The sequence below is a fragment of the Danio rerio genome, chromosome 1 (genome assembly GCF_049306965.1).
Source record: "Danio rerio strain Tuebingen ecotype United States chromosome 1, GRCz12tu, whole genome shotgun sequence".
Taxonomy (NCBI): Eukaryota; Metazoa; Chordata; class Actinopteri; order Cypriniformes; family Danionidae; genus Danio; species Danio rerio.
The window spans coordinates 38,715,468-38,731,808 of NC_133176.1; the positions used below are offsets into that span (position 1 = coordinate 38,715,468).

The window sequence follows — 16,341 nt, forward strand, 5'->3', positions numbered from 1 at the left end:
GCGCCCTGATAGTGTTCTGTGCCCTGATTGGCTGTAGAAAGTTTTCAATCAATTTCCTTAATGCTGTGTTTTCTGTACAGTACAGAATGCGTTCAGCTTGCCAAATTTACATACATCTTCGATCGCTAGCAATGTTACTCTAAAGTGCTTTACTGTAAAAGGCAGAGGAAGATGCTAACCATTCCACAAAAAGTAGAACTTCTGGACATGCTAAAGGAAGGTAGAAGTTACACTGCTGTAGGGTGTCATTAGAGAAAATAAATAAATGATCAATCAAATATTTGGTTACATTTTATAACACTGGACTTATTTTTCTACGAAGGTTTGAACTTTGTGAGTGTTTAAACAAGAGCTAAAAGTGTGAAAAGGTTAATGCCTGTCTGAGAAAAGTGTATGAAGTATGTTATGAGAAGTTTTACAGCCTTAAAACATCTATAATAATTGTAAAAATAAAGCAGACTATTTCAAGGATTTTGCCTATTGTGGGTTATTTTTAGAACATAACTCCCTCGAATAAAGAGGGACCCATTTATTGGCTATTTTAAAAGATGGCTCATCCATCAACATCTCACGAGCAAATGTAACTTTTGTGCATATTGTTAAAAAAAATGGTCAACTCGAAAAAGTTCATGCAATTTCGTTCTTATGAATATATATGATTTTTAACAGGAGGCATGGGCACAAAAACCCACCACTACCCCTCTCTGGGAGATGGGAAAATCGTACTAAAATATATGAATGAGATTAAGGCTGCACGATATCGGAAAAAATTGACATTGCGATATTTGTTTTCCCTGCGATATATATTGCGATATTTTAAAAATTCAGAATCGGGAGTTTTGAACTGCTCAAAAATTAAATAATCATTAATTCTATAATAATTTGGGTAATTTTTTAAGCATTTTCATAGAATATAAAAATTAATAAGTAAAAACACTTTCTTTTGGGTTGTTTATAAAAAATATGACTTAACTGTCAATTCAGATAAATCAAGGATCTAATATGTTATGATATTAATACTAAATGTTGCTTTTACTGTGATAAAGGTAAGCTCATTTGGTGAATGTAAAGATGACACTTTATTATCACATTTAGGAATTAACACGAGTGACAAAATAAGTTATTTAACTTTTTAACAATTACAAACTTTTTTATTACAACAATTAAAAAACAGAAGGAAATATCTCGTCACAAAATTGTAAAAATATAAAAACAGCTAAACAATAACCCCCTGAGTGGTTTAAAAAAAAATAAACATGTTATAAAACAATTGTGGATAAGATAAACTTGTTTTAATAATTACCAACAATTAACTTTACAATAAATAAAATAATATGGCAGTTATATATATATATTATTGTTATTATTATTTTTTTTGCTTTGCATCGCTCCTCCTGCAATGTGACTATTGCGGATGCGCACATCGCGATTTTGATGCTGAAGCGATGTATCGTGCAGCCCTAAATGAGATCATACAAATTAGCCACTAAATTAGTTGCCATTGGAATGCATTGTTTTATCCAACAGTTTGTTATATAGGATTGTTCCCTTTTTGAGTCTGTTGTATTTATATCAGTGTATATCAGTATCAGCGTTATGTAATGTAAAAAACCGCCCACCTCTACTGAAAGCTTTGAGTACGTTCAGGTATGATGAGTAAAGATCTGGAAATAAGGGGCTCATTGTGTGTATTTGTGTGTGGTGTAGTCTAGTTGCTCCTCTTTGTCTAGGGGAGGAGGAGCAGGAATACCTGCTTTTGGAGGAGTGTGAGAGCCGGAGCGCTGCTCATGACAGTCAGTGAGTGAAGAGCATCAGTGTGAAAATTCAGTACTAAACCGCACACACATTTGGCCAATAGTCTGACACTGTTGTTTTTACCTGAATGTGTGCATACCTTTTTTCAGTAACTTCCTAAAATAAATACTTTACTTAGTTTTTGTTTTGCATTGTGTATCTAAAACTGTGAATGCACAGTTTTAATTGGGATTTGTGTGAATTGTGACATGCATGGTTGGGTTTGACACTAACCTGGTTGTAACACTTTATAACGATTAGTTAAATGCCCTGAAATACTATCAGCAATGTTATTTTTTTTCCCTGGATGTTCATGAAGAGTTGAAACTAACTTGGTGTACCTTTAAAGTGAATTAAATTATACTGAGTTATTATGTAAATACAGTACATTCGGAAAGTATTCGTAGTGCTTCTCTATTTACACAATTTATTGTGTTACAGCCTTATTCCAAAATAAATTAAATTAATTTATTTCCTCAAAATTCTACATACAATACCCCAAAATGACAATGTGAAAAAAAGATTTTTTGAAATTGTTGCAAATTTAATTAAAATTTAAAGACCTGAAGAATCACATGTACATAAGTATTCACAGTCTTTGCTCAGTACTTTGTTGATGCACCTTTGGCAGCAATTACAGCCTCAAGTCTTTTTGAATATGATGCCACAAGCTTGGCACACCTGTCTTTAGGGATTTTTGCCCATTCCTCTATGCAGTACCTCTCAAGCTCTATCAGGTTGGATGGGAAGCGACAGTGTACTGTACAGCCATTTTCAGATCTCTCCAGAGATGTTCAATTGGATTTAATTTTGCGCTCTGGCTGGGCCACTCAAGGACATTCACAAAGTTGTCATGAAGCCACTCCATTTTTAATTTGGCGGTGTGCTTTGGGTCATTGTCTTGCTGTAAGATGAACCGATTCCCTAGTCTGAGGTCAAGACCACTCAGAAGCAAGTTTTCATTCAGGATGTCTCGGTACATTGCTGCACGCATCTTTCCCTCTATCCTGACTAGTCTTCCAGTACCTGCAGCTGAAAAACATCCCCACAGCATGATGCCACCACCACCATGCTTAACTGCAGGGATGGTATTAGCCTGATGATGAGCGGTGCCTGGTTTTCTCCAAACGTAACACCTGGCATTCACGCCAAAGAGTTCAAATTTAGTCTCCTTACACCAGAGAATTTTGTTTCTTATGGTCTGGGAGTCCTTTAGATGCCTTTTGGCAAATTCCAGGTGGGGAGTGGCTTCCATCTTTTTTCACTTTGTCATTATGGGGTATTGTGTGTAGAATTTTGAGGAAATAAATGAATTTAACCCATTTTGGAATGAGACTGTAACAAAAAAATGTGGAAAAAGCAAAGCGCTATGTATACTTGCCGGATGCACTGTATGTGTCACTCATCTCTCCATAACAAAATAACTGCAAATGACAGTAATAAGAACATTAAAAAAAGCATCTGATCATATTGTTGTGGATTTGTCACTTTAGTCAACTAAAGACACTTTAAGAATATTTATGTAGCACTTTAAACAGAAGATTACTGTAAAGCATGCATCTGGACAGATTTTATCATGACAATGCAGTGTTAATATTGCTTTCATTTAGAATTACACTTCAGTTTCTTCTGTAAAGTGACTGTTCTCTGTATTTTTTTAGATGTATCACTTAACTTGTATGGGCTTAAAAGTAAAGAAATTGGAACAGATTTCCAAATCATAGAAGACAGAGCCCTGGAGCACAATAATAGTTTGAAGATGTTTACCAACTAAAGCTAAATTTATGTTTTTTCTTTTGTTTTTGTTTTTTCAAACCATTTAATTCTTCAGTTTCACCTAAAGTATACTGGACTCCAGAGCCTTAATTGTCGCCATCTGTGGTCAATATTGTGTATTGATTGTTATTTATATTTGACCATCATCCCAGACAGCCAATCTCACAGTGTAGATACTTTATTTCTCTCATGACACACTTGTTTTGTTCTAATGTCATAGCTGTCAATGATTTTCAAATAATCTATTTATTGATTTAATGTGCATTCAGTAGTTTTTCTTTTCTAGCATTAGTATTACTTTGGTATAATAGTAAGGTTTAGTGGCTGCATGAATAAATAAAGGAACGTGAATTACTCAATCTTGGGTATTGACAAGTTTTTAATCTTTCCAGGCTTTGTTTTACTTGGTTTAAGTCCTTTTCTGGATATTATAGGTACTGATTTCCTTTTTTTAAAGTTAATAAGTAATTTTTCACTTTTTGCGACAAAACTACACTGTTACAATTGCATCTACAACAGGAAGTGTGTCAGTTCTCTCTGAGGATTAGAGAAACACATTGTTTCATCAAGGCAATACTTATCATTTCATCATGGCAATTAAAACACATTATAGTTTTAAATTAGTACTAAACAATTGAATGCATCTGTAATGAACAATTATTGCAAAATAAACCACTTCAGCAATCAATTACCACACACTAATGACATACTGAGTGTATATTAACTTTTAAGTGCCAGTTAATTATTAAATAATAAACTTTCTATATTTTTGTATTTAAGACTAATTTGTAATGCAAAAAAGCATGATGACATGACTAGTTTTAGAACATGAACATTACAGTGTATTTTATACAGTTTAATTGCTCTTCATTTGCATTATTAAATACATTTTGCATTGAAAAGTTAACTGACAATCTGCATCTCATACTTTGGTTTCTTTGCAGGGCTCATGGCGACTGCTCCAAGTCTACCTCCTCTGAACCTGACTGTAATGACAACCTTCCTTCCCACTACACACCCACCTCCTCCACCTCCAAAAACGCCCCGGTCAATGGTTTCTTTTCCACCCAACATCCCACTGGGCTCTACGATTCTCCTCCTTTGCGCGGGCAGTCATTGTCGGCCGACTCACAGGGCCTGTACCACCTGCCCCGAAGTTACTCTCAGGACACTGTGCTGCTGCCGAAGTCGGCGACCTCCCCTCCCATTCCTGACGGTGAACCTGGTGAACTCTATGTCTTTAACACACCTGGTCGGAAACCCTCATTAGAGGCCCATTTGCGGAACTTGTCAGTTAGCTATGATATTCCACCTACACCTGGCAGCAATTCCACCTACCAGGTTCCCCGAACAGCAGGAGTGGAGGCTGTTTCAGGGTCCACAGAGGTAATTCCACCACCACGTCCACCAAAGCCTTCAGTGAGTGGGGGATCAGTCCCCCCTGAGCGATCGCCTACAGACACTTATGTGGTACCGCGGTCAGTGTCTGAGACTGATACGAATTACTGTGTTCCGACAAGTGCAGGAGGCAACAAAGCACTCAGAAGCAACACCATTGGTACGGTGGATTCTTCACGTCTGCGTAAAGGTAAGAAAATATTATGTATTTCAGTCATGTGTGCTATTTTAACCTTCATTTTTTTTAAGCATAAGAGCAGTTAGCTTAACGTTTAGTTATTAAGACAGGTAAGTTTCACAATGGGTGTCACACCAAGCCAAAGTCAAAGAATAAAATAAACGTATAAAATTAAGTAATTATTCTCTCTCATGTTGGTCGAATTCTCATTTGACATTTTGTTTATCTTCGAAACACACTTTAAAGGGCACCTATGATGAATATCAACTTTTGTAAGCTTAGACAGAGCTGTGTGCAGGTATAATGTGTCCACAGTCATATTGGGGTGATATAAAGACAATAAGTCTCTTTTTTTTTTTTAAATATTCTGACGTTAAGATAGGATCCAAATCCCTCCCATTTTGAGGCCCACCGCAATGTGATGTAGGAGTACGGTTTTCCCTCCCCACCAAATAGATTGACAGCCGCATATTAACATATCTCCGCTATACGCATATAATTATATTAACAAGACAGGTCTTGCGCAAAGCAACTGGTAAAAGATCTGTTCAGCTCTCTGTGATCATCTGTACCTCAAGAGTGAGTTTTACAAGTTTGAAACGTTTTTAAAACGGTGCATGTTTGTAATAAAGAAAACACAGTAAAATTGCTGTAATTCATCACCACAGCAGCATAGTGTCAGTCTGATTATAAAAGAAGATGCTTCAATCCTATTTTGTGGACTTAACTCAGGTTTATTTTATACATCATATCATTTTATACATTTTTATGGATGTCCATACAGCAGTGCATATTAACGTCTATCCTGTCATATTTGCTGTGCAAAACAGTGCAAAGTTAAACATGTTAGCATGTGTGCATGCTTGCGCCATTGTGTGACTTACTGTTCCAGAAAATCTTTAATTAACTCCACAACAAATGCATCAAATAACCATAAGTCCTTACTGTCATATTTCCCATTCTTGTCTGTCACTGTGCTGTTTATCTGACATGAGTTGCAGCAGGTGAAGGCTACATGCAGAGCTATACAGAAAGATCTCTATGGCTCTGAGGTGCATGCGGGAACGGTGGGCGGGGAGAACTAGCTCATTTGCATTAAATGCACAGGCAACAAAAACAACTACAGTGACCTAAAAGCTCAAATTTTCCAGATTCAGAAAGGTAGAATAAATAAACTGATCTGCAGTTTAATCTAAAACTTTACAGACAGTACAAAAAAAGTACAAAATACTTATTAGATATTCAATCTTGAAAAAAAGGGGTAAAATAGGTGCTCTTTAAGATATTGTTGATGAGCTCCCTCATCCTCTATAGACAGAAATGGTCCAGAGAGAGTCAAAATCCAGTAAAAAAAGGAAACCCAAACATTGTCAACTACATGACATGCAAGCACATATATTACCTATAGTACATTTTTTAAATGAAAAACATCGGCCAACAAAGGTATATTTAGATTTGTTTTGTTTTTTGTGAAACAAAAGTGTTTTTGGAGCTTGGTATGATTACAGTTGAGCCACTAAATGGACATGAAAATATTTTGACTGTTTTTGGTCCTTTTTATGAACTTTGAACATCTTAGTAATGTTGTTGTCTATGCATGAGGAAGCTCTTGAATTAAATAAAAAAAAATCTTTATTTGTGTTATGAAAATGAATAAAGGATTCAGGGCATGAGATGACATGATGGTAAACAATTAAAAACAGAACTCAAATATTTGGCTGAACTACCCCTTAAAGAATTTTGTGCATTGATTGCATCTGGGCAAAATGGCATTCTGTAAACACATTTCAAAGACATGTGTTATGCCCGTACATGTAAGGAATTGATTGTCTTTATCAGCAGGTATTAGTAATCAGTATTCCTCATCTGAAAAGAGAAACCAAAAGGAGAATTGCATAAATGCAAATGGTGAACAAAGCAGCACTTGCTTATGGTTTTTAATATCAATTATGTTGGTCACTCTCTTCATTACAAACACCATGAAATAATGAAAATATTTGCATGTTGGAATGCTCAGGTATGATGACACAACACAAGAACAGCATACTGTCTGTGGAATTTTCATTACTGTCATTTTAATTCTCGTAAACTGAATAGCTAATCTGAGTGATTTGCCTCGCTGATGGCCCTGAGGCTTATTCAGCATGATGAATCGGCAAACTGTTGCAGATGTGAAATCAACTAGAGCAAACATATGGAAAACACTGAAAAAATACAGTTCCCAGCAATGGCCATCAGTTTGTTGTGTCATTACCCCAATAGTTTGAACACAACATTTTTTGTCAAATAAGCTTTATTGAAGACACAGATTGAAAAAGAATAGGATTCTCTGTTTACTTATTTTGTCGAAGAACAAAACATTTGCTGGTTCCAGTTTTAAAACTGGAGGGATTTGCAGATGGCGTCCTTGCAATCTTGGGAAGAATGGTATTCAGTGCTGGTAGTCTGCTGCATGTCAGGTAGTGTCACTTTGATTAAGAAGCAATGACGCACTAAACTGATTGACAGTAAGGACATTTGCAGTGTTACAAAAGTATTATAAGAAGATGTATCACAAAGCCTACAACAACTATTGTTAAGCAAGCTTCTGTTTTCAATATTGATCATACAAAGACTAACCTTAAACATCTGAGTTCAAACAAATTACATTCATTTCTATAGCACTTTATACAAGGGATGGACTGGAAAAAAGGCTGATAAAAGTTATTAATAATAATATTTAATTTTTGTGGGACATATTCAATGCATCAAGCAGGTAGCAGAATGATGTGGTAGAGAGCTGGTGTAGTTCTGTAAAATAAATTAAATGATTCTAAAGAGTTATGAATACTAAGGTCTGCTCTGTATCTATTTTTTTCTGATTGACAATTCTATCATCAAGCTGTTTGTGGTGAAATCCTGTAGTCGCGAGGGGGTCCCTCTAGTGTTGTGTGATGGTATTGTGAGAGTTTGAGAGATTGTTTACATGCACTCCCTTCCTCACATTTCTGAAGGATCATGTGACGTGACATGCTTGGAGTAATCACATCTGAACATTCAATCAGAGCAGTAACAGAGTTAAAAATATAATAACACATTAAATATTATCTTTTTGCATTTCTTTTCTCCACAGATTACGGATCTCAAGATTGCTATGATATACCCCGGCCCTTCCCTTCAGAAAAAAGTTGCTCGTTTGATTTTAATGAAAGTTTCAACAACTATTTTGTAAGTTTTCTATCTTATTAAGCTTTATCTTTATACAGTGCTCTACATAATTGAGTACACCCCATTTTGAAAATGAATACTTGTATCCATTTCTTAGTGAATATAAGCAACATATTTTGGTGCATTTAAACAAAACAGATTTATTAAACAGATGTATTTATTACAATAATATTTCAGTCACCAAACATTTAGAAATTAAAAGATAATACAATTAAATTCAAGCAAAATATTGCAAAAAAAAAAAAAAATTACAACCTACAAAATTTCAACTAATTTTTTTCAATTTTTTCGCTTCTATTGATTTCTCCTCTTTTTCTGAATTTGTATTTAATATTTTTCTATATCATATAAATTTGGGTGAACTTGTTTTTGGACCATTTTGGTAATTTATTTTGTTAGATAAGCTCCAGATTATGCTTCAGTACTGACTAATATAATGTATATGCACAAATATAATATAGCTTCCTATTAAAAATATGAGTTTAAAAGATAGATTTCTGAGGGGTGTACTTGTATATGCTGAGCACTGAATATCCCAGTGCTCATTTTTACCCTTTCTTTCAAGTGTCTCAAATATTTCTAACCTGTGTCTGTTTTTGTATGCATGTAGAAAAATAAAGGCATGGTGCCAGTAGGAGGTGTTTCTACAGAGGAAATGGATGAAAACTATGTTCCCATGAGCGTCCACTCTTTGTCACATCAGCGCTCCGGCAGCCTATCAGAACCTATACAGGAGCCCAACTACGTCCCCATGACACCAGGCACAGTGGAGTTCTCTTCCCTTGGAAAACAGGTGCCCCCTCCAGCCCACATGGGCTTCAGGTCCAGTCCCAAGACACCACCCCGTAGACCGATTCCTATATCTGAATGCCAACCTCCACCCATAGACCGCAACCTCAAACCTGACCGTAAAGGTGAGCCCTGAGGTTTGTTTTTATCTTTTCTGTTAAGAGAAATTTGTGTGCTTGCATCACTTCAGCGCAGCAACTTAACAAGTACTAATTCCATTGCTTTCATTACAACCTTTCCTACTAACAGGTGCCGGCCCATGCTTATAAAACCGCATCAAAAACTGCTGATCAGATCCCAAAACTCAGATCTTTAGCGAACTAGTCCACAGCACGGTTTCAGTGGCCTTTGCCTTTTAATCGTTAGCATGTGACCTCACAAATGAAAGAAGCTTTTGTCCACAGATTCAGAGCTCTGGGTATGAGGGAGCCTGTCTGTGCCGTTAGCCTGGAGCGGTCACCTCTGTCCCCATTGTGCCTTAGTCAAAGACCTCTTTGATGGCCAGACCTGCGAGGGGAATTTCAATCTGGTCCAAGACAAAAAAGGGGACGTGCTGAAAGTTGCACAAGCAGGCCGAAACATCAGCAGCCAGCTGGGACAGCACTATTGATCTAAACATTATGGCAGCAGTGCTCTGCTCTGCTCATCAGAAACAATTCTGTATCTTTAATTACTACAGTTTCTGAAATACTACTGTTTATCAAATACACACTATAACCATCATTTTTTGTATGTAGTCCATATGGTTTACATATTTGGTTAGCTCAGGGTTCGTTTACATGATAGTGACATACAATTCTTCATACAATTACTACAATTATGGCTTTTGCTTTCTAAAACTTAAATTTTCAGACCCCCAATACATTATCGTCATGTCAATGAACTGCTAAAAGTTTTCAGTTTTTATATGAAAACAGAATTGGATATAATTTATGCGTAAAGCATAAAAGTTATGTTACTTAATAATTAGCATAGATATGTTGCTCTGACGTACACTAAAAAATAATACACTCAAAGTCATGACATGTTTCTGTTACTTTATTTTAAGTTTATCAGTTTTCAACATAATGTTATACGAATTATAACGTAATATTGTATGTTTAAAGGTATTTAGGTTTTTAACTGTTCTAAAGCATAAAAATACCTAATATGTTTGCAGATATTTAAGAAACAAGTGAAATTGTGTGTCTGCGACCAAATTGCGACCTCCAGTGGACAGTAGCAGCCTCCAAATTGAGACTCAGATTCAGAGTTCCACATAAGGTGGTTATTAATTAGCAAATAATATAAATATTACAAACGTAAACATTAGGTGAGCAGGTTACATTGTAACCTTGTGTCCTGACAACATGCTACATGATGAGATACAAAGTGATAAGCAATTAGGCTGTTTTCACCAGACACAACATGACAGAAATTAAAAACAGCCATTCAGAAATACAAAATAGTGCACTTACTGCACGCCAACGAAATGATAAGGTTTATAATCTGATTAATACATTTTAAACCTCTTTAACATTTTCAAATGTACATGCTGAATCAGTAATATATTTTGGCACTGTTCTAAAGTTAAATTTTATAGTTTATTTTCAAGATCTGAGGTGAACTATCTGCACCGCTTTCTGTAGTATGGTAATTAATGTCATGTAAAATGGCATTCAAACTCACATTATTAACATTTAACACTGAATAAAGCACCTAAGGTGATCATTGTCAGTTTTCTGTTGCTCAGCTACAAGAAATAGAAGTCATTTCTAAAATCTAAATTTGAGGTGTTGGTTAGGACGTGTGCCATTGCTTTTATTTAGAACATGATTCAAATCAGCCTTTAGGCTCGGTAGTCAGGCTCGTTAATGTTGGTTTTGTCAATCTGGCAACCTGCGCTTGGGTGTGTTTTGAACCAGGCGTGCAATACCTAGTTCAACCACTGGGTGTAAAACTTTCTTTCTGCACCTTTAATTGATGTACTGTTAGCTGAAGTGAGTTGTGGAGTGAGCTAAAAGATTTAGGCTGCAATAAATTGTTACAGTGTGAGGTCATGGATCACAAAGATCAAGATATGGATAAACCTTCAAGAAATGCCATACATTTAATTTATACAACTGCATCCATATCAATGATGCTTTATTTGCTGATGTTTAAGATTACAACTGCCTACATTCAATTCCCAACATGCATGGAAACATAGCTAAAGTAACATAATGGCAACTGTTTTGAATTTTAATATTCAACTACCACATACTGGTGTGATGTTTGGGTTTCCACATGCTTTCGGCCAAGTAGGGTTATGGGTCTTCACAAATTATTTTCAAATTTTTTTCTAAACATGGGCCTAGCACAATTCTTACTGTTTTCTTGTCTATTGTTGGAGTACTTTCTGTTTTTCTTCAGTCTACAGCTTATTATATTTGTTGCATATTTGCAAGCTTTTGCTGAACTTGGTGTGATTTCTATGGCTTTGGTGGCATTCTATGGGCAGTTGTCGGGTACTTTGTGTCCTGTTGTGTTTGTCCTCTCTTATTATGATAATTGGCTGTTGTATATTAGCATTATAGCTAAACTTACATTTGTAATCTCTGTTCTCTATGGTTTCTAAATCTTTTGACCAAAACTTTGCCTTTTTTCAGTCTATAGATGTTATTATGCAATGATTTAGTGTTATTTGGACTGCCGCTTAATTGTGGCCATCATCACTGTTGTGTTGTGACATTTTCTTGTGGCAGCTTCATGCATACACCAAGAAAAAAAAGTGTTGGTTTAATTTTTCTAATATTGCAAAGACATCGTTGAACCCTTCTGTCTGATCGAACCACATGCTGGCGTGTCGTCGGTTGGTGTGAATGCTTTACTCACCCACGTGTGTGTCTGTTTAACCCTGTGCATGTCTCGCTCGAGTCCGTCTTTGTGGGGAAGTCTTGTTCATCGCATGTCTAAAATGCATGAAGAGTTGTTGCCATGGCAGCAGCCCAACACATATCTGTGCAGCAAGAGAGAGGAGGCACAAGTGATGGAGGTGGCCTTGATTGTGCTCAGTTGCATGGGTGTGAAGTTTAGAAGAAAAGACAAGAGCGATCCTTTCATAGAAGACATGTAACAAAGAAGTTTTCTCTCACCAATTCAGGTCAGAGCCCTAAAATAAACAGAGCAGTCGGTCTTGAGCGGACCGACTCCCAAACCATAGGTGAATTCTCAAGACGGCGTAAGGGTACGTACCTCGACAGAATGCTACAAATCACTGTCTATTTATACTCTGAGGTGTCATGCTTGTGAAGCTTTCAACAAGCTCTGATTGTGATTAACATTGTTTATTACAAAAAAAAAGAAATCATAAAACTGAAAACAAATCATTAACTCTAACTTTTAATGCATGTCTGACATGTTGCAAGACCACATAAGATGTAAGTGGAATTTGACCTTTTTTCACACATCAAAATTGTTTTGTAATTTAGGATTAGACCCATTTTACACTGCTACAAGTGTGATATTTAATTTATACAAACGTTAAGCACAAGTGTACAAATAAATAAGAGGCTTCCATTTTATGTGAAGAACTACCGACTTCCTTTATTCAATTCTTAAGTTGACATTTCAAAAGCTGAAAAAAAGCTTCTGTTAGTAATTCAGAAATATCACTTTAGAACTAGTAATGTAGAGATGTTGATGTGAACAATAAAGAGTTAAGTCGTGGGAGTTTGATTACCTTGCATTCATTCTTCAATTCATCCCATCTTCATAATAAAGCATTAGTGTACATTCCCAATATAGAAATCTATCCCTTAGCTAATGGTAGATTCCAGTAGTGCCCAAGGTAAATCGGGTTATGAACGCTGAATGGCCATGGAGCTTGCATCTATTTAAAATCATCATAATTTTCAAATAGGCAAAATCTAAATTAATTCAAATGAACCTCATATAATAAATATGGCTAGATGTTTTGACATTTTAGATGTTAAACATTTAATAAATCATCTGTATTTTTAAAAGATCAGCATATGTATAGTTCGATCAGAACTCAAATTATTGAGAATATACTTTCCAATCCTAAACCTTGACTATGTGGACGTATTTAATCAAACACATTTCACTTCCTGTTGTGTGTGAAGGAACTTGGATTTGCATTCAAATAATTTCAGAGGTGATGCTGTTGTGTAGACATTGCATTGTGTACAGATTTTGGTCCTTAATGTTTTTAGGTTTGCTTTTTAAAGCAATGAATTTGTGGTAGTTGTGGTTTTCTGGTACTGTTAGAGGGATGCTTGTGCTTGGTGGAGGGAAGTTAACGCACTTGAAAACCAGCAACAACTAACTGATTAACATCTGACACTCAGTCATCAGTGTCTCTACAAACACTTACTGTCAAACTGCTCACTGACCTCACAAGTCATAAACATCACAAACACTTAACCAATACATTTGCTGAAGCTTTTCTGAGTCATATTGACAAGAGCTAACTGTAGGCGGATTAATCGTATTGTGGCTAACAGTTTCAAGGGCAATTCTGATGTCTGGCTGAATTTTTGTTCTGCTTTGTTTACTAAGCCGGTATTTAAAAGTTTGAGGGTATACATAGAAATAGTCCCAAACACAGAGATGCATTTATTGCATTTATTTAATCATAATACAGAGACTACATTAGATTCCAGTAAAATAGGGTAGACTAGAATAGGATGAAAAGAATTGGATAGAATAGTATGGACTGGAGTTGAATTGAATTCTCATTGCTATTGTTTGGAAACAATGAATGAATGTTTCACAAGTCACAAGTATAATGGACCTTTTTCAGAATTCTGTATGTCTCAGCAGCGGAAGTCATCATAGTTTGGTAAGCTTAAAGCTTATATATTTGCTCAAATAATAAATAAAAAACTCAATGATAGTGTTAAGACTGTGAACAGCAGACAAAAAAGACTGGCATTAGAAAAACCTCAGATAAGTGTTAATTAGATTTTTGTTTGTTTTGCAATTTGATTCAAAGATGATAAAATACCAAGTATAGCCAACACTACAAGTGCTGGCTTCCACACAGTCAACTTGTGTTTGAACAATCTAAAGGAATTAAGTTAAATTATTAGTTTTTACAAATGTAAGTGGACTGAACATGAAACAATTAAGTTGTCCCCATCCAACAAAACTTTTTTTAAAACTTGTTTCAGTTAATTTTAAAGTGATTTGAACAAACAGAAAACATTTATTTTTCAGTGAAGTTTACAGTTAAAGCCAGAATCATTAGCCCCCTGTTTATTTTTCCTCAATTTCTGTTCAATGGAGAGCAGATTTTTTCAACACTTATTCTTAACATAATAGTTTAATAACTCATTTCTAATAACTGATTCATTTTATCTTTGCCTTGATGACATTAACTAATATTTTACTAGATATTTTTCAAGACACTTCTATACAGCTTAAATTAGGCAAGTTATTGTATAATGATGGTTTGTTCTGTAGACTAAATATCACTTAAAGGGGCTAATTATATTTGAACAAATAAAACAAATAAGACTTTCTCCAGAAAAAAAAATATTATCAGACATACTGTGAAAATTTCCTTGCTCTGATAACATTATTTGGGAAATACATAAAAAAAAAAGACAAAAAAAAAAAAAATCAAAGGGGGCTAATAATTCTGACTTCAACTGTATATATGTTTAAAAAAGAAATTCATATATTAAAAACTTTCAAGGATTTAAGATGCTGATGACAAATCTTCAGTCTTGTTAAAAGGCTCCATATATCAATATAAATAGATTCAATCAAAAAAAAAAAAAAAATATATATATATATATACAAGAAGAGATGCATTCTGGAATGGGATATGATTAGTGCAAGATATTGTAGTGCAAACGGGAGTAAATGAATTAATAACAATAGTGCCAAATACATTTGCAACCTGATTTCACCAATTAGGACTTGTTCCTTGATTAACATCTATGTTGATCCTGGAACAACGTTCCAATCATCCAATCAGAATTAAGGAATACATTTTCTGTTTATGTTTCTGTTATCTGAGTTTAGGCTTACGGTTAGGTTTATGCACTTCTACATGATTGGTATCCAACTATTATTCCCCTCTGATTTTGGGAATAATTTACAGTTATGGTTAGGTTTAGGGTAGGAAATAGGTATAGTTACATGCAAAAATGATGTTCCAGGATCAGCTTAGATGTTGATCTAGGATCATATTGTCTTTGGTAAAATCTTGACATGCCAAATACATGCTGCATCTAAATAATAAACGTAAAAGTAAGTAGAAGGTAAGTAAGTAAAAGTAAGTTGTGTGTACTATTGTGCTTGTAGATGTGATACATTAGTTTATTGTTCAATAGTGTTGTATTGAGAAAGTATATCATAATTCAACAATAATGAATTTTAATACATATATTTTCAAATGTATTTTAAATTGGCTAAGCTTTTTAGTGGCCATTGCTTTATTTCAAACTGCCAATTTATATGAAGTGCTGCTGCATATTTAAGGTTATTTAAATAAAATCCAAAGATAGCTATAATGTTGAAAAAGAAGTGCTATTATTCCAGGTTAAGTAAGAATCAGAATTAGGATTTTTATTGTTATATTAGATTAGATTTCTTATTTTGAATTCTCTCATGATTTTGAATTGACTGCTTAGCAAAATGTGTATTTTACGGAGGAACAAAAATGCATGCGTGTCTAGATTGAGACCATATTTATTTTTATATATTAATCATGCAGCTGAACTATGTAGAATTAAAACATTATTTATATATAACTATAATTACTTTTTTGCTAAATTGTCGCTTATGCATTAATTTCCCTTTTAAGTTTAGTCTTCCTCCAGCAACAATATATGCACTTAAAAAGTTCAGTCAGGGTCTTTAGTTGTATACCAGTCTGTGGGCTCTTCCCTCACATACTGGCACCAGCTGGTGAGTGTTTCTGCCAGCTACAGCTTCTACACAGTTGCCAGAATCAGTGCTTCTCAATTCAGCAATTTCAGACCAGTTGCGATTACTGAATCGGATATTGCTTATATGAGACAAGAGGCTAAGAAAGTATGGGTTTGATTATCAATTGAATTTGCTCAATATTTGACAGTAGTCTAATTTTACAACCTTTTTAGTTTTAGTTCCCCTGTGGTATTGTCTTCCAGAAAACCCCTTTTTATAAGCCCAGGTAAATAAACGTTTCACTGACAATTTTAACCATTTGTATTTTGGAATTGGAG

At 35.0% G+C, this 16,341-nt stretch overlaps 1 protein-coding gene across 50 annotated transcripts in view; it reads left to right on the top strand.

Moving 5' to 3' along the window:
* Positions 1 to 16,341, top strand: part of gab1 (GRB2-associated binding protein 1) — a 103,190-nt gene that overhangs the window by 74,600 nt on the left and 12,249 nt on the right. For 16 of the 50 annotated variants that reach the window (XR_012395895.1, XR_002456597.3, XR_012396522.1 and 13 more), the window contains 5 exons: positions 1,708 to 1,797; positions 4,515 to 5,158; positions 8,259 to 8,353; positions 8,964 to 9,267; positions 12,264 to 12,347. Coding sequence is in view for 35 of the 50 variants with exons in the window: in XM_017353102.4 (XP_017208591.1) it covers positions 1,708 to 1,797; positions 4,515 to 5,158; positions 8,259 to 8,353; positions 8,964 to 9,267; positions 12,264 to 12,347 (1,217 nt within the window). In the remaining 15 variants the exon portion in view is untranslated. 50 annotated transcript variants of the gene reach the window in all.